This window comes from Andrographis paniculata, unplaced genomic scaffold, assembly GCF_009805555.1.
Source record: "Andrographis paniculata isolate CXL003 unplaced genomic scaffold, ASM980555v1 Contig52END, whole genome shotgun sequence".
Lineage (NCBI taxonomy): Eukaryota > Viridiplantae > Streptophyta > Magnoliopsida > Lamiales > Acanthaceae > Andrographis > Andrographis paniculata.
The window spans coordinates 4843918-4863201 of record NW_026137587.1 but is presented as its reverse complement, the minus strand read 5'-3'; the positions used below and the strand labels follow the sequence as shown (position 1 = coordinate 4863201).

At 28.0% G+C, this 19284-nt stretch overlaps 3 protein-coding genes across 3 annotated transcripts; 2 read left to right on the top strand and 1 right to left on the bottom strand.

Moving 5' to 3' along the window:
- Positions 1-6384: 6384 nt before the first annotated feature.
- On the bottom strand, positions 6385-7221 carry LOC127254682 (uncharacterized). Its single transcript, XM_051279917.1, has one exon. The coding sequence runs from the start codon at positions 7132-7134 to the stop codon at positions 6571-6573; it is 564 nt and encodes a 187-aa protein (XP_051135874.1). The 5' UTR covers positions 7135-7221; the 3' UTR covers positions 6385-6570.
- Positions 7222-12148: 4927 nt separating this feature from the next.
- LOC127254411 (uncharacterized) lies at positions 12149-12724 on the top strand. Its single transcript, XM_051279502.1, has one exon. It carries the CDS (start codon positions 12149-12151, stop codon positions 12722-12724), a length of 576 nt encoding a protein of 191 aa, XP_051135459.1.
- Positions 12725-17303: 4579 nt separating this feature from the next.
- LOC127254002 (GATA transcription factor 12-like) lies at positions 17304-18850 on the top strand. The gene is made up of 2 exons (XM_051278842.1): positions 17304-17704; positions 17988-18850. The coding sequence occupies exons 1-2, from the start codon at positions 17405-17407 to the stop codon at positions 18642-18644; spliced, it is 957 nt and encodes a 318-aa protein (XP_051134799.1). The 5' UTR covers positions 17304-17404; the 3' UTR covers positions 18645-18850.
- The last annotated feature ends 434 nt before the right edge of the window (positions 18851-19284 follow it).

Sequence of the window (19284 nt, the reverse complement as noted above, 5' to 3'; positions counted from 1 at the left end):
CTCAAAACCATTCCCCCACCATTCCAACATCTTGAACTGTGTAAGACAGCCACAAACTTGATAGACGCAGCCATGCAATTAATTCTCCTTGATACAGAAATTAAATTGTGTGTTTCTACATGAAATTTAAAATTAAGTCTTGTGTGCTCACCAACTGAGAAGAGAAAAAATAAATACAGTTCAAGATTGCAGACTGATGGTGACTACACACACTGGATCAAGGAATGCTGTCTATAGATTCTGACGACAACAACAACACAATTTATAGCAAAAATTATTACTCTATTTGTTGCAATAAAAATTGCCTATATTAACACTAGACGGGGGAAATTTAAGAAAAAATTAATTAATAAATCATTAAAAAGTATATTAGTAAATGTATAATATAAATAATTATATATTATAATTAAAATAATTAAATGATTTACTTAAAATTAAAAAATATATATAAAAATTATAAAATTTAAATTTTAGTTAAAATGTAAAATTATTTTTTTTAAAAAAAAATTAATTATGTGGAATAGACTTAAATAAAAAAAAATTGAAATTCTTTATATGAAACAAATGGAATAAAATAGGATAAAAAATGACCACTTGGATTATACGTATATGATAAGTAGTGTACTTTTAGCTAAAGTATAATAATAATAATAATAATAATAATAATAATAATAATAATAGCCATGGTACCTTTAATCAAGGCTAAGATTGCACAAATTAATAGTGACTACGATGAGAATGTTGTTGTTATTATAGCTGTTGTTATTACATTGAATCATATTTTAATAATTAATTAATTAAAAATTTTATTTTAATAGTGATTATGATAGGAGTATAATATAAAATTTTGTTTGCCACCTTATAAATGTGTGGTGAATGATATAATTTTTTTTTTTTTTTTTAATTAGATGAAAATAACTATTGAATAAGTCATTATAATTCAACAACTACACTCGATCTTTAAATTTACCTTTGTTTATTTGGTTTGATAATTTATTTTTTTCAATTTTTTTTTATACAATTTTCAAAATTCTTTATAAAAATATTATTTTATTACATAAAACATCAAATAACAATATAACATACTATTTAAACTTTTTTTTGAAAAAAAAAAACAAATACCAAAGCTTAAAAAATTACCAAGGAGTTTGTTTTTTTGTTTCAATTTTTCTTTTTATTTTAAAATCATTATTTAGCTCGCATGAGTTTTAATAGAAAAAAAATGATATTATTTCTTACCAAAAGTATTTTTTAAATAAAAATTTTAAAATCAAACCAAAATCAAATTTGGATGTGGGGTTTTTAATAGTACTATTTTTATTTTATTTTATTTTATCATTCTATCAATTTTTTAAAATATCAAATTAAATACTTATTTTTTATATTATATCAAAATTAATTTTACATTTAAAATATCACATCGTTATCTATTTATATTCCATCAAGATTATTTTAATTTAAAATTTTACAACAAACCCTCCAAATTTGCTTTTCTTAACTTAATCAAACCCCAATTTATTTTATTTTATTTTTTATTGGGTTTCCATTCCCCAATTTATATACCCACCCACCCACTCACCACCCCCTCCCTTCTCTCTCTATAAAATTTATAAGTTACAATGTACAATATATTACCCAAAGCCATGCAATTTTCTTATGGCTTGAAGTAAATCTAATCAATGATCAAAGGTAACAAAAAATGATTGATGATTAATATAATAATATTATATGATGATATCTAAAGTCTAAACCTAACAAAAAGTAGAGTTAATTTTATTTGAACAAAGAGGTTCAATTCTTTATTTTGAAGAATAAGGATTGTTATTTTTGTGTTTTTTATTTTGATTTCTAATTTTAATAGATATTGATGTTTTGCGAGGGACAATGAGTGTGTTTGTTTAATATTTTAAGTTGATGTTGTTGGGAAGTAATTTATCGAACAAAGCACTTTTGAACATTTCGATAAGGGCCAACTCCTGAAACGTGATTGGTTCACAGTTTAAACAACATCTTAACAACAAATAACAAAGTAGAACTCAAAACAACAAATGAGACAATGTATTTATTGACCCGGTTTAATTATGAATTAACCTACATTCGAGGATACCAATTCAGGAGAGATCCACTAATCAATACTGATTATAGAACATAAATAATCACAAATTAACCTAGAAAAATACCTCTTCAGATTCACGTTGCCACAAACTCGTATTGAAAACCACCGTATAACATAATAGCTCAGAGACTCATCATCCTCTCAAGTTGGAACTCGTTTATCTCCGATTACCGTCGACTTCTCCGAGGATTTTAGTGTTAAATAACAATTCAAAACATAAAGAAAAGAGGAGTGAAATTATTGTGTGTGCTTTCACTCTTAAATATAAATGGCATGGGGTATCCTTCAATGAATACGCACGTTTTGACCAGCCTCAAAATATCATCTCTGTCTCTTATAAGCATTTAATGAATTGGACACATTGAATAAAGACAAACCCGTAAAGCTGATTGCTGCACGATTGCAGTAACTGACTCTATGCAACCTTTGTATGTTAGAAATAGAATAACTTGTTATAACATTAAGAAAACATATTTGTCTATATGTCAAAAATAAATTTAGAGGTATTTTATTTACAGATGTATTTATTTATTTTTAATATTAGATATACATAGGAAAGAATATGATCATAATTTAAAATATAGTATTTTATTTTGAATTAATAGTTTTTTATTACCGGAAAGTATATATTTTGTGTGCATATCTTTATATATATATATATTTTTATTAATATTAATTAGGAAGTGTTTTATTTTTTTATATCAACCTGTAAGAATTAATACTAAAAAAATAATAAAAAAACAAAAGTCATAAAGAACATTATCTAAAAATCTAATTTCATCTCCTAGAATCAAACCGGGTCGGGTCATAACCAGCTTGGGAAATACCTTATCATCACTTGATCTCTAAGGATTTGATTTATTAAATATTTAGTTAGTACTATATATTAAAGCAATTAAATTCTTTTACTTTTTATCTATATAATTGTTCTCTACAAATATATATATATATATATATATATATATATATAAGAAATTGTAAGCTTACATGATAAAAAAGTTGAAAAGTAGTAACTAAGTAAACAAAGTCTTAAGATCTATTTGGTTATTAATTGAAATTGTGGTTGGAATTTGAAAAAATTTATTTAAGTGATATATTTTTATGATAATATATAATCAAAATAAATTTAAAAGATATATTTAAGTGTTATAAAAATACTTACAATAGAATATATAAAAAATATTATAATAAAATTTTATATAATATAGATATATAAAAAAATAATTTTATAAAAAAACAATAATTTTAAATATATAAAAATATACTCCCTCCATTCCAAACAAGGTGCAACATTTGCTTTTGGCACGGGTTTTTAGGTAGGTAGTATTAAGTAGGATAATTTAAAAATGATGTGATGTGATGTGATGGAGAGAGAAATATATATTTTATTATTTTATTTGGATGGTGTGAGGGGATAAAGTGTGTGGTTGAGATTATGTATAATTAATTATTTTCTATTTTGCAAATGTTGCATGGTGTTTGGGATATACCAAAAAGGAAATGTTGCAGAGTGTTAGGGACGGAGGAAATATTTGTTTATATATATATATCAGATTGAAATTGAAATTTTTTTAGTAACTTTCATTTTAAGGAAATTTTTGGGAAAATTTTTTTTTAAGTATAGTATCAGAATTGAGATGATAGCCAATCACATACTCCTTTGAAGTATTTAAAAAGAAAGATTTTATAAGATTTTAGGATCAAGAAAACAATCAGTTGAATTTTATGGTTGAAAAATATTTTTCAAAAAGGTCAAGTTTTAAAAGAGAGAAATATGTATAAATGTAGTATATTTATTTATAGTGCTTGAAATATTTGTGTAAAGTTTTCTTCGACTTCTTAGTTTTGTATAATTCTACAAAAAGTTTGTCATATACTCTCAACCAAATTGTCTCGATCGAACTATATGTATAAAGGCATAATAATAATTGATCGACGGAAATCCCCTCATTGTCCATAGCATTTTGTGATTACTTTGGAGCCTCGACATAAATTATCCCGTCGTCAAACTATTACTTAAAGAATATTTGTGTCTAATACAAACGGTTTATTTGAGTTTGAATTTTTATTTAAATACTCCCTCCGTCCCAGATACCGTGTCTGCTACAATGTACACACGGTAGGGGGTGTAATTAGTAAATAATTAAGAATGTATTAGTGAAAATAATTATTCTATAATATAAATAATTATAAATTAAAATTAAGATAACTAATTAATTTAACGGACAAAAATGACAACTTAGATATAGTATCTGGAACGGAGGGAGTAGTATTTTATATGAAAAAAAATATTCTATGTAAATAAACATAAAATAGTTTTTTATAACTAACTCTCCGACAATGGAAAATCGCAATTGATTGACAGATGTTTGTTCGTGGAATTTTGGAAATGAGGTGGCTGGTCGACATGACTGATTTTTTATTTTTAAATATATATATATTTATTTATCTGTGTGTGGGTCATGTGTTCATAGTCGTTGGAGGATTAAAATATTAAGGATAAATTAGATGCAAATTTTTATTCAGACTCTAGAGTTTTGAATTTTTTTTTTTAAAAAAAATTTAAAATAATAAAGATTGAATATTTAGTATAATTTTTTTTTGTGTGAAAAAAAAAAATTTGATTTATATATTTTCTTGAATAATAATTTAAATATAATATTTTGTAAAAAATAATATATTATCTATTGAAAATCGTCAATTGCATAGTAAAAAAAAAAAACTAATTTTATTATTATTATTATTATAAGAGAAATAAAAACACAAACAAACAAGCAAGCACACCCAAATAAGTTTCACTTTAATAAAAAAATAATTATAATTTGATATTATATAGTGCAATGCTTTAGTATAAAGTGGTATCTTGACAGATCAATCACTGCCCTTACCTTTGTTAAAGCAGATCTTCTCTCCCATCCCACATATATATATATATAAATTAATAATTCCCTTATTATATCTTATTTTTCAAATTAATCATATAATAGCCACATCATAATAATAAATTAGTATTAATCACCACATCACTTTAATTAAATAATAATAATAATAATAAATACCATCATGCATTTTTTAACAAGCAAAATTCATCCATGGTTTGTAATTTTCTATTGATAAAAATACGTTCTCTTGGACCATCTCCAATCCATCAACTCTGTTTATCCAATTTTAACTTCAAATATGCAGTTGCTATAGTAATTTTATTTAAATTATAACTTCATTTTTCACTATTATTCTTTAAATATTCAATTTTTCCTATTATTTTAAACAACTTTTTATTTTTATAATATAAAATAAAAAATTTTAAAAATAAAAATTAAATTTATAATTTTTTAAATTAAAAACAATAAAACAACGCCAATTTTTGGCATTGAATTTGGCGTTGATTGAAAATAACCCACGCCAAAAAAGCCAACCCAGCAGGTTGGAGATGCACTTATAATTTTGATTTTAATTTTTGTTTTCACTATCCTGTATTTTAGTGTTTATAATTTTAGATATTCTGAAACATAAAAAATGGTAAAAATACTATAAAAATAATATTTTATATATTTACGTCGCCTTTTACATTCATATTATATTTTTTTAAGTAATATCATTAGAGAAGTGTGTCACTTGAAAACACCAAAATTTATTAAAATTTCACATTTAATACTCTTATATGATATACAAAATATCATAAAATCACTATTTTACTTTAAAAAATTTCAAATGAATACCACAAAATAATACACCCTAGGATATTTATAATTCTAGTATCAAAATATAAAGAAAAAATAAAAATAAAAATCTATTTTGTCTCTCATTTGAATATTGGAAATTACTCATAGATCGAATTAGTGTGATGTCGTTCTTTAAGTCCTACAACATGCATGTTTGTCACATAACTCATTAGCTTATAAATTTATCTATTTTATTTTTTTTAATATTTTGGTTTTACTAATTTCTACAAGAATAATTTTATAATTGTATTTAAAAAGGTTTAAGATTTTTGTTTTTTAAATTTTAACACGTTCTAAATTATATATATTTAGTGTTATGGAGTTAGAATAGTAATGTTAAACTCACAATGAGATAAATTTTTCAATAAAATTCAAATGTAAATAACATAAATGATAAATACCAATATTACTATGGATTGTATTTAAATTATTATTATTTAAATATTATTACACAGCAAGAACCTCTATACATGTGTATATACATATCATTCATACTTTATATTCACTTCTGCTGTGGTATTTTTCTACATACACTAAAAAAAAAAAAAAAAAAAGAAAAGTTGAAATTTCACAAAATGAAGAAGCCAGCCAATTTACATTAATAAGACAAGTAAAGGCCAGCAAAACATTAAAAATATCATTACAAGGCAAATTTTATTAATGCCCTAAATTATTTATATATATATATATATATAAAATGAGAAATTAAAATCCATTAATTAATTAATTAATTTATTTATGGTAACCCAAATAAGCCACAGCATTTTGCCTCTTGAGCTCACTGTAAAACTTCGTTATAAACTCCTCCGCTGCCTTGTCCACGTGGCTGTCCACGTCAGCATCGGCTAACGGGAACGGCGAGTCGGTTATCCTCAGCTGCCTCACGGCTGGGCTCGGCTTGATAAACCCTGGCAGAGCCGGCGAAGCCGCCGCGCTGGCGAAAACCTCCAGCGCCGCCGCCAGGAGCTCGGGGTCGAGCGGCGCCGGCGACGGCGGGGAGTGGTAGTGGTGCTTGCGCTTGTGGAAGGTAGGGAAGTGGAAGGCCGGGCTGTTGCTGCAGCTGAATTCGTATTCTCCGTCGGCCGGCGCGGAGAAGCGGCGCGCGGCGGCGGCGGCGTGGTGGTGGTGGAACATGAGGTTGTATATGGCGGATTTTCCGGCGATTTTGCCGCGCTTCATCATCATGTTGAGGTCGGAGAAGAGCTTGGCTTTGGAGATGCCTTTTCGGAGCATGAAATACATCACCCGCACAACGTTCCAGAATTTCTTCGCTATGATTTGCATATTCTGCTCCATTTTTTAAATTTGATTTTGATTTTGATTTAGTTGCAGAGATTGGATGAAGAAGAAGATGTAGATGGAGAAGATGATTGATAACTTATGAGACGTAAAATGGAGGAAGGTGAGAAGCTTTATTTAAAGACGGGTTTTGCGGCAGTGCTAATGTCACCCGCGGGTGATGGTGCGTGGATCACCCTTGCAGCTATTTTTTATGTTATTATTATTATTATTACTTTTTTGGAGAACATAGAAATGGGCTTTATTGGGCTGCGTTGTACATTTGGCAATAAATAAAAATTGTAAAAATTGTAGTATTTCTATTTTAGTTTGTTTTTTTTTTTTTTATGTTTGCATGATGTTTTGATTTGATGTTTTATTGCATAAAATAATATTCTCTCCGTCCAGCCGCAAGAGAGACTTATTTTTATTTTTTTTGTCAGCCCATATAAAATAATTTATTTTTATTTTTAATAAATTTATTTATTTAAATATATTTAACAAATATAAATAAATTAAATTAAAATTTTAATTTATTACATATTCAAAACCTTTTATTTTTATCTATATATAAAATTTTTCATTTTTTATAAAATTAGTATTAAATTAATTATAAATGTATATATATATATATATTTATTTGTATTATATATAAAATGATATCTACATTGCATCTATTTTATTGAGATATAATTCTAAACATATTTAAAATACCAACAACACTACTTATATAAAAAATAATAAAATAATATCATAACTTATTATTAATAACTTAATAATCTACTTTACCTAAAACATCGTGTCCTTAGCAAAATGACTCATCTTTGCCGGAAATGAGAGAGTATAGAGTTTTTTTTTTGTCAAATCACTAATTTGATTTGTTATTAGAGTCATGCTAAAAGTGTTGAGACGATAGAATTTGAATTCGAGATATTTGGTTCTGATATTATGTTAGGTGATATAACTGATCGTCTCATTTAAAATCTTAAATTTGAAGATAAGACGGTCGTGCACATTATCTAACATATTACATTATCTAACATATTATTTGTAATTATTTGATTTGTTATTAGTATCATGCTAAAAGTGTTGTATCATCACACAACGCAATATAGCTAATATGTAATGAATTTATATGTTAATTACAAGGCATGAATTGATATGCCATTTCTTAGATAATTTTCCAAAATTTTGATGGGTTGACATCCAATAATTATTATTATTATAAACACAAAATTCATTTTTTTCTTTATTTATACAAATTATTCTGTCAATACTTTTCTTTCATATTTTATAAAAAATGGTGTTATCCCTACCCATGGAATCCCTAAATCTATTCTCTATACTTTGAAGTCATTTTGGATTTTATAATTACATCAAGACATTCAAAACTTTTTTACCTCCATTTTAAATTATGATATATGTATTTTTTTTTTTTTTTGGGAAACTAGAGTAATATAAAATTTTATTTTATTTGAAACATCACACCCAATATCTATTTTTTTTTTTGTTAGATATATCAAATTTAAAATTATTTTAATAGTAGTAAGAATTTTGGAGATGTTTGAATGAAGAATCCCGAGGGCAAAAAATTTCATGTAGTTGTTAATTGGTCCAAAAGTCATTCCTTAGCATTGGAGGTTTCGTTTCTTACTCATTTTTTTTTTTTACTTATTTATTGTTACCAAATATCTGTCTATACACACACATGTTTAAATTATAATTATGGTTTGATTAATTATTAGACTCACAATCACATTAACTTTAACTATGGTTTGATTTAATAATAAATGTTTATATAAAAAAAAAAAAGTGAAAAAAATAACGGGTTTCTTAAGTATTATTATTATTGTATCAAATTATTGTTCATGTAATTATTACTCTCTCCGTCCCACATAATTTGTCCCTATTTTTTATTTTCGTCCGTCCCACATAACTTTTCATTTCTATTTTTGGAAATATAATTATGCACTTTAATCACATTTTAAATTTTAAATTTCATAATTTTCTTAATTTTAATTAAACTATTTACTTATCTTAATCTTAATCTATAATTATTTTTAGTAATACACTTCTTAATTACTTACTAATTATACTTTACCTAAATTCCCGTGTCTACAATAATACACCCATATTACATGGGACGGAGGGAGTACTAATTTAATTAATTACTTATATATTGACATTATTATTTTTTTTAACAAAAGAAACTTTTCTTTAATTAGAGGAACTTCCTCTTACCTTCCAACACTAAAAGTATCATAAACTAATTAATGGTATATGAATGAATCAATGAAACACTTTCTCCTATATAATTGTTATTTTATTTTTTTAAATTTTTTTTATATTCAAACATCACATTTAACAGCTAGTTATATAACTTCAAACACCTAATTTCTACTAAATATGTTACTATTTCTAAAACAATAAAAATTTACAAAATACTTTCGAAACATATATATATCTGGCTACCCCAAATTTATACATTTCTTATGGATGGACCATTATATTGAATTAATTAAAAATAACACATGGCATTATTAAGATCTAAAAATCTCTTTACAAATAAATGCAATACAGCTGTTGTTAACAACAACATGATTATTGCATGTAATAAGGCTGTTAAAGTTAAGTATGCATTTCATTAATCCCAATTAATTAAATTATAAACCCTACTTATTAATACTACTAATAATAATAATCACTTTTCTCTTCTTTCTCATCACTTTTCACAACCACTAAATACCTTTTTTACTAAATTAAGCTCTACTATGGTCCAAACGATGCCATTATTTTTAAGCACATTGTTTCGATTCATCCACGGGATTTATATATCGGGCGTTCTTGGATTTTTATTTTTATTTTAAATTATGTTTAAATAGTGTTGGATGTTTGATAATTGTACATTAAAGAGAAAAACCAAATCGAAGAGAACAAACCCTTAATTTATTTATTTTTTATTGTTGCAAATTATTAACAAAATTTAATTAATGGGATCCAATATTCAGACAATACTAATTTTATATCTTCATTACCATTATGCAATAATCTTAATTTATATTTAGTAATAATTGGCATGCAATAATGATACCACATACATATATATATAATTGGCAATATATAGAAATATCAGCAACAATGCCAAACTTTTTTTTTTTTTTTTTAATTATTATTATTATTGATCTTAATATGGAAAAGTGTACATTCACCTTTAATTTATTATTCCAAATTTAAGAAATAGATGAATAAATAGATAGAAAAGTAGAATGTATTTAGGGAAACTTGTCTAAATCATCCGTGGAACCATGATGTACGAAACTTGTACTTTTCTATACACTATGATTTGTTATAATTATATATGTATATATATATATAATATATTAATAATTGAGAAAATTGATTAATTTTAAATTGTATCATTTATGCAATGTTATCTACAACTAAATTGAAAACTTACGAATTATTATCATTCAACAATTAATGATGTATTCATTTGTATTTCGAACTTCTTTTTCGTAAATATATAAAATCTAAATGAAAAATCATTTTTTTTTTCACTTAAAAATATATCCTTTAAGTCAAAATTAACAATAAACACATTTAAAAAATGCTATCATTGCCCGCTAATTTCTTATACATATTACGTAAATATCTTAAAAACGCTATTACAAATATACACGATTTTAGTTTCCTCAAGCGGAAGTAAAACACGACTCTTCTAGAAACTCCAGTTTCCCTTCCGCGCCGGGTTTTGCAACGGCTAGCTGTCCAGCCTTTTATTATTTAAAAAAAAAAAGAAGAAAGAAAATCAAATTATTGCATGGGCCATAGGATGAGGGACACGTGTTCCCCAAGAGCCTTTCTAGCTAAGTAAGCCACCATTGGACAAACTCCCAACAAAATTATTATTTCACAAACCCACACTTGTCGTTTTTTAAATTTATTTAATTTTATATATGTTTTTCAAAAGAAAATTCAATTCTTATTTATATTTTATGGGTCCAATTTTAAAAGGGCAAAGGCACACACGCATTATTAACCAACAAGAATTGACTCATTCCTCAAACAAACATCAAACAAAAAACCCTCATAAAATTTGAACATATTTATATACATATATATGTATGAATGTGAGTCATCATCAAACCTAAACCACAAAAGCAAAAGTTGTAATGAAATTAGAAAACAAATGAAGTAAAGCAACAAGGCACTCTCAAAGTAAATAAAGTTGCAAAAGCTATGGAAAGTGACTAAGCCGGCTTGCTTCCTTCTTTGCTAATATATTTAGCCTTTTTAAAAGCATTTTCACAAATGCCCGCGTAGTCGATTTCTTACTCGGTTATTAATTTTGCACGCGCTATAAAATTTACTCGTGTAAAATATAAGTAATGCATAGTAAAAATACTACTCATCATGTCTAAGAAATATAAGTATATTTGCTATTTGCATGGTGAAATGAAAATTTTGGGCTCCCGTTTGGACATACCATTTTGGAGAGTTTGAATATTTGAAAGTTTGAAAAAAATAAAAAATTATATTGATATGATATTTTTTTTAAAAATAAATAATGTTAAAGGAGTGAAAGTTGATTATGCCAACAGAGTTTGATACTTTTATACGATGCGATATTTTATTAATATTGTACTATTCATACTTATCAAATAAGAAAATGTGCTTAGTGTTTGTGTAAATATTAAGTGGTAAAATACATCAATTGAATGAATAGTAAATAAGTAAAATCAAAATCATTGCTTCAAAGTGAGACCAATAATTTATTTATTTTTTTAATAATAAAAGAAGAGGGTTAGTCAAATCATGAAATTGAGTTGTCATTATTCAATTATCAATTATTGAGCCAACAACAAGATGTACTTCTTGTGAACCACAAAGTACAACCCTTTTGTGCATGTATTGTCCTCCTCTAGGGGTGGTGGGGTGTAAATCATATATACGCACATATATAAATACCCCTTGATTTGCCCACAAAATTTCATCAAACAAACCAACCCTTCTTCCAAAACCCACAACAAAAATGGATCAAAACATTAAAGTGGCCAAGAAATTTTGGAAGATGATCAAAGTGGTCTACTTCATGCTAAGAAAAGGCTTCTCCAAGGCCAAATTATTAGCCAATCTCAACACCATGCTCAAGCGCGGCAAGATCGCCGGAAAAGCCGCCATGCACCACCTCATCCACCACGACGGCGCCGCCTCCGGCGGCGGCGGCAGCCACCACCACCACGAGGTGGAACTCTCCTACCCGATGCCGTTAAACGAGTACGAATTTAGCTGCAGCAATACCCCCAAGTTCCACCTCCCCTTCCACCTCAACAAGCGTAGACGCGCCGCCGTCCGTACTCCGGTGCCGCCGTCCCCCGACGACGACGGCGACCTTTTCATGGAGGCCCTCGAGATGGTGAGCAGCCGGATGGCCTCCCCGGCGCTCCCCGGATTCGGACGGACGCCGATGGCGAGGCAGTTGAGGATAACGGACTCGCCGTTTCCTATTATGGACGAAGACGGCGGCGGCGGCGCCGCCGGCAGAGTCGATGAGGCGGCGGAGAAGTTTATATCGAAATTTTATAGGGAATTAAAGCAGCAGAAATGAAACAATTTAATTTCTTGAGATGTATATTTATGTGTGTGTATGCATTTTTCAATGTGTGGAAGGATATATACATGTATGTTCTTTATATTCAAGAAAATAAATAATTAAATATCGTAGACGAAGTTGTAATTTGTAGTATTGAAGTAGGTAAATTAAGCTTGGTAAATGTAATAGAAAAAAATATTTTTGCAATAGAAAATTTATTTTAGGTATTTTTTTAGAATTTGTTTTGTGGCATTAGAGGTTTAATAATACATTTTTATTTGCACACTTAGTATTGTAAAGAAGTTGAGTCTCAGCATCATGATTATATGTTTATCATATTCTACATTTAAATTTAGTTTTCCAATATATATTATTTGTATTAAATTAATTTATTTATAAATAGTAATATATTAATTAACAGCACGAAAATAATACATTTATGCATATATAATTAGCATAATAATAATATAGTGAAACTTGTATACGTATTATATATAAAATGATTCAGAATTCTGTATATCTGCAATATTTTAGTGTATTGCACATACATATATATCATATTATACACCACATGAACCTATATAATCATCTCAATTTTGGTTTGGAATTTAATCCAATATCTGAAATGTGATTCAACATTTGTGAATTTTTCAATTTTTTTCTTTTAACTGCTAATAAAAATATAGTCAATTTTCATGCAAAATATTATACACAATCACCATTTCACATAAAATAATAATAATAAAAACAATAAAAATCAAAACCTATATAAAAAAAAAAAAAAAAAAAAAAAAAAAAACCAAAATAGCATACCCAGAACTCACAAGTAAGCATATGTATCTATCTATATATATCATCCTAATTCATGGAAGAACGCATTTGGGCCAATTTGAAGGCCCAAAATCTAATTTAGGGCCCATTGGGCCAACGATGAAAATTTTGGGTGAGTACTAAAATATTCATTAACTATAAGTATTCATCACTTTATATATTATGGAGTTTGTTTTGAATTTGCGAAAATTGGGTATTTTATTTCAAATATTCAAAAGTTGAATATTGACGTGATATTTTTTTGATAAAAAATAAGTATTTAATATAATATTTTGAAAAATAATAATAATAATAATTATACATAACATGATGTTCGTTAGCATTTCCAGTACATTGAATATTATTGAACCATTAAATATTTTTTTCATGAAAATACATGGAACCCAATTAGTGGCACATGGCAAACGCGTGACACCTTGCACGTGCAAACACGTTGCTATTTAGCAATGAAACATGCAAATGCAATGCTCGCACACGTGTGGGGAAGCATCAAAGAAGCCCCTAATCAAATGAAAAATATTGTATATATAATTTTATGATTTAAAATAAAATAAATAAATAAAAAAGGGGGAGTGGGCAGAAAGTTGATAAATTGGATTCCAAAATCCAGCTATTGAAATTTGACTACAGGTAGGTTTGGACTTTTAGAAGCAAGCCCAATTCAAGAATCACGTACAACTATTCAAGCGTCAGGTACTAGACCGCAATGCACAGTCAGATATTTATTTATTTATTTATAATACATACTCCTTGCTTGTGAAGAATTGGATATTTATTACAGCTTTGGTCACATGATGGCTGACAATACCTTCCCTCTTTGTCACGTGCTTAGTCGGACACCACGAACTAAAATATGTACATGCCTGTGTTTACTTGTGCCCTGTTTCCTCTCTTTTCTGTTTTTTCTTTTAAATAAAATGATTATTAAATGTGATTTTTTAAATATAATTTTTAATTTTCTAAAACAATATTGATTAAAATTTTAATTTTTATGTAAAACACAATATTCAATAGTGATGCCATTTAGGAAAAATTAAATATCAAACCACTAATGTGTTTTGTGTTTGTATTGTGTTTTGTGGTTGAACGTGTTTTAATATTTTATCCGTCCCAACTCAAAATACTCCGTTTAGCATTATTGTCCTCTTACTTTAAAATATTTATTTTCTATTTCAATAAAGGTAATCATACAAAAATATCAAATTATTATTAACTTTTACTTATATAAAGATATCATTACAAATATAATTACTTTTTACATCAAATTAAAGGGTAAAAATATCAAAACTTCGTACACTTTCGCTAGCTTATAAAATACTATTATTTCTTACTTTTCTATAAAATTCCAAAAGGCCCATTTAGACCGAGACAGAGGAAGTATAATATTTATGAATCGAAATAACATATATTTTTTATAAAATACAACAATCGAACAAAAGAAAAGTTTTAACGAAGCAAAATGTGGGTTTGGTTAGTATTAATCATTTATATTGAGATAATAGTTTGATAAGATATTTTTGTAAGGTAAAAATAACTTATATTTATAAAAATTGTGAATAATGCATAATAAATAAATATCTCAAAAAGAAGAGTCAAACATAAAAAATAAAAAAAATAAAAAAACATATTAATATTTTAGAAACTACTACAACAATGTTTTTAACTTACGATTTTATTTATTATTTTGAATATATAATTTAAGTAATATTTTTCTAAAATATTCTAAATAAAAGCATATGTGGACAAAATCAACAAGAATAATCGAAAATTTACCCATAAAAAAATTGTATTATAATAAAAATAACAAGAGCTATAGAAGAACCAAAAATGAATTTGATCTTTTAATAAATAATTATCAATATTCACTTTTTATTAAATTGGAATTTGAGAGGTTTAAATGGAAAAGATCTATAACATTGCTCACCTCTTTTTCACTTTATTTAATTTTGGGTCAAAATTATGAGTGCTAAAGCATTTTGCAAATAAAGTAAAAATAAAATACTAATTATCATACTTGTAAAATAAAAATTTTAATTTTAGATTAAAAAGGGATGCAGCGACAAGCTGACACGTGGAATAATCATGACCGTCGATACGAACGAGTCCTAGCTGTAACCATCGTGCTCAAACGTGGGTTAAGGAATATAATAACATGTGTTATACTACGTAAGAAAAGTACTAATAATGCAATAAACAAATACGCAAAAAAAAAAAAAAAAAGAAAAGGAAAATCGAAAAAATAAATAAATTATTATTTTAATTATGTAAAACACTATTTCCAAGAAAAATAATTAGAGAGAGAAAGAAAGATTGTGTGTAAAAATTGGACAGTAATGGTCGACAAAACCTGGCAGTTAGAGTTATTAATTATTTAATTTATTGTTAATTATCTATTAATCCGCAGCGCTAATTTCTGCTTATCTAATTGATGACAAATGAATTTACTACTCTACCCTTTCCAGAATGCTTTGTTACAATAATTACAATCACGTGGTCACTGTATGTAAGAAGTGCGTTTTTTGTTTTATTTTTGCATTAGAATAATCCATATTAAAATACTCTATTTTTTATCTTAAAATATATTAAAATGTAGGTATATATATTTTATATTTAATACACATATTGTGTATAATGTAAAAGTTACCTAAAGAATATATATTAAAATTAGTATTTTACTACTTTTAAAATAAAATGTTTTATACTATTATGAAATATATATATATATATTATATATGGACATATTAAATATAATAAAATATCTATTATTAAAAAAGATTGATATTAATTATTAATATTGACATTTTATTCACAATACCAAACATATATACTGAAAAACACATCCAAACATATGATAAGTTTTTGTAATAAATTCGGCCTATCAGTACAACATTAAATTTACTTCCTCCATCTCACTTAACATTATCATATTGTCGATTATGTCCGTCTCATATTTTATATCACTTTCTTTTTCTGAAAATATTATCCATCTTAATTTTATTTTAAATTTTAATTAAACTAATTATTTATCTTAATTTTAATATATAATGAGTTATATTATAAATTAATTATTTTTACTAATATATTTTTAATTATCTAATAATTATATTTATATTAAATTATTGTGTCTACAGTGATCAAGACACTCAATATGGGATGAATGAAGTATATTTTATATAAAAAGAATAAAATTAATTATGAAATTCTGAAAATGAGAATCCCGATACTGAGGCTTTTTTCAATAATATTTCTAAATAAAGAAAATTTAAAATATTATTGGACTGTTGTGACACAGAGCAAAGTCAGTGGCTTTTCATGTGAAGCTTAATTTTTTTTGAGCAAAAAACAAAATAAAAAATAAATATTATGCATTCTTGCTTGTTTTTATTAGGTATTCTTCTTTTAATATTCTTTTTTGTTATGTAACTTGTAAACTCCTATCATACTTACAACATCAGTGAAATTTTAGTTTTAGTAGAAATATTTATTTTTATGAAAACAAAAATTTTTAATTAAAATTCAATAATGTGGTAATTTATTTATATTTTAGTATTTTTTTGAAAATAAATAAAATAATTTAAAGCGTATTTAACCTTTTCAACGGATCAATTGCAATTTACATTATTGTAGTATTATTTAGCCAGTATAGAGTGCAGCGACGGATACCTAATTTAATAATAATTCCACGGTAATTAGTGAAATTCCAAAATTGCCCTTGCTTTTGCGCTCATAAAAGACGGTCATTTCTTTACTTCACTTTGTGCACAGACACTCCCTGCGAAGAATAGAATAGAACAGAACTCGTCCCCCTCTTTTGGGCGCTCTACCGTTGCTTGGATTTCTCTTCGGAGCTGAATTGTGGTGTTAATGGAGTATTTTGCCGCGGAATTAACGGCGGGAGACAATGGAGCTTTCAATAGTTCGAGCAGTAATAACTGCGTGCATTTTGCGGTGGACGATTTGCTGGATTTTTCCAAGGAGGATGAAACAATGACCGACGCTTTTTTTGATAGCTTAGGGGGGAATTCCGTTGAGTCGTCGACTGTCACGGCGGTTGATAGCTGCAATTCGTCGGTCTCAGGCGGCGGAGACGCTCAGTTCAACGGAAACGCTAGCTCACGCAGCTTTAACGAATCGCAGTTCTCCGGCAATGAGCTCTGCGTTCCGGTAATTTTGTTCGTTTCTGTTTTGTGTTGTTTTTTTTTTAAATTTTGATTTTGTTGTTTCTGTAATTTTGTGCTTGGAATTCCTCGAGAATCGTGCGTTTCTGTCTCTGTTTGCGTGATTTTCATTTTCTCGGAAAAAAAAAAAATTCACCGACAGTTGAGGTTGGAGAAGAATTTTTTTCTGTAAATGTGAATACTAATTTTAACGGTGGATTTTGGAATTTACGCAATCATCAAATTTCATAATCAGCTGAGATTGATGAAATTTGTTTCGTGTTTTACAGTATGATGATTTGGCGGAGCTCGAGTGGCTTTCGAATTTCGTGGAGGAATCGTTCTCAACCGACGACCTCCACTTCATCCCAACCACAGCCGCCGCGAAAATCGCCACCGTAGACACCTCTTCCTCCGCCACTACCACCACCACCGCCTCACCGCCTCCAGTTTTCCCCTCCGACGTCTCCGTCCCCGGCAAAGCTCGCAGCAAACGCTCACGCGCCGCTCCCTGCGACTGGTCCTCCCGCCTCCTCCACCTCTCCCCCTCCGCCTCCGCCAAAGCGGCGGCGCAGAAGAAGCCGCGCGAGCCGGCGGAGACTCCCGGGCGGAAATGCCTCCACTGCGCGTCGGAAAAGACGCCGCAGTGGAGAACAGGCCCAATGGGCCCCAAAACCCTGTGCAACGCATGTGGGGTCCGCTACAAATCGGGTCGACTGGTACCCGAATACCGACCCGCGGCCAGCCCCACTTTCATTTCCGCAAAGCACTCCAATTCGCACCGCAAAGTCCTGGAGCTCCGGAGACAGAAGGAGCTCCACAGACACCAGCACCTAATCAATCAGGCCCCAATTTTCAACGGCTGCGATGAGTTCCTCATCCATCATCATCATCATCATCAACATCGAAGTAACATCAACGGCCCAGATTTAAGGCACATGATCTAGCATCTGTACTAGCCTCCTCTAATTTCTCATAACCCCCCAATTTTTCTTCTAATTCCCAATCCAATCGTTTAGACATATATTTCAATTTTATTTTATTTTATTTTCATGGTCATTTTTCCCAAGTTAAATATAGAATTAATTGTCACAACTCAGCTCAGTTGTACTCTCTTCGTTCTCTAAGTTCCAATTTAAAGTTATTTCCCTCATATCAGTAGAGTACAAATTAAAGTAATCGGGCCGGGCCGGGCATAGGGAGAAGAGTGTATTTTTCTTGAGAATTGGGGAATATGCACATGCACATGCACATGGAGGGGCTCATCCTTCGTATGGTCCTCCCTGCCCTGCACACTAGTCATCAATTTTTTATTTTTTATTTTTAATTAACAATATATATATATTTAAATTAATTAACTATGTTGAATATTTAATACTGTGCACTTCAATGTACTTTATAGGTAGATTATTAGATTGTGTTTGTTTTACGTCATTTTTAGATAACTATAGCTATGCACATTTTTTAATAAAATTATATTTTTTTTAAAAAAAAAAAACAAAATGTCATACTATTAAATTACTATCTTACAAACTCAAATTATTTACACAAGTCATTAGTTTATAACCATTATTTTCATTGTTTGTT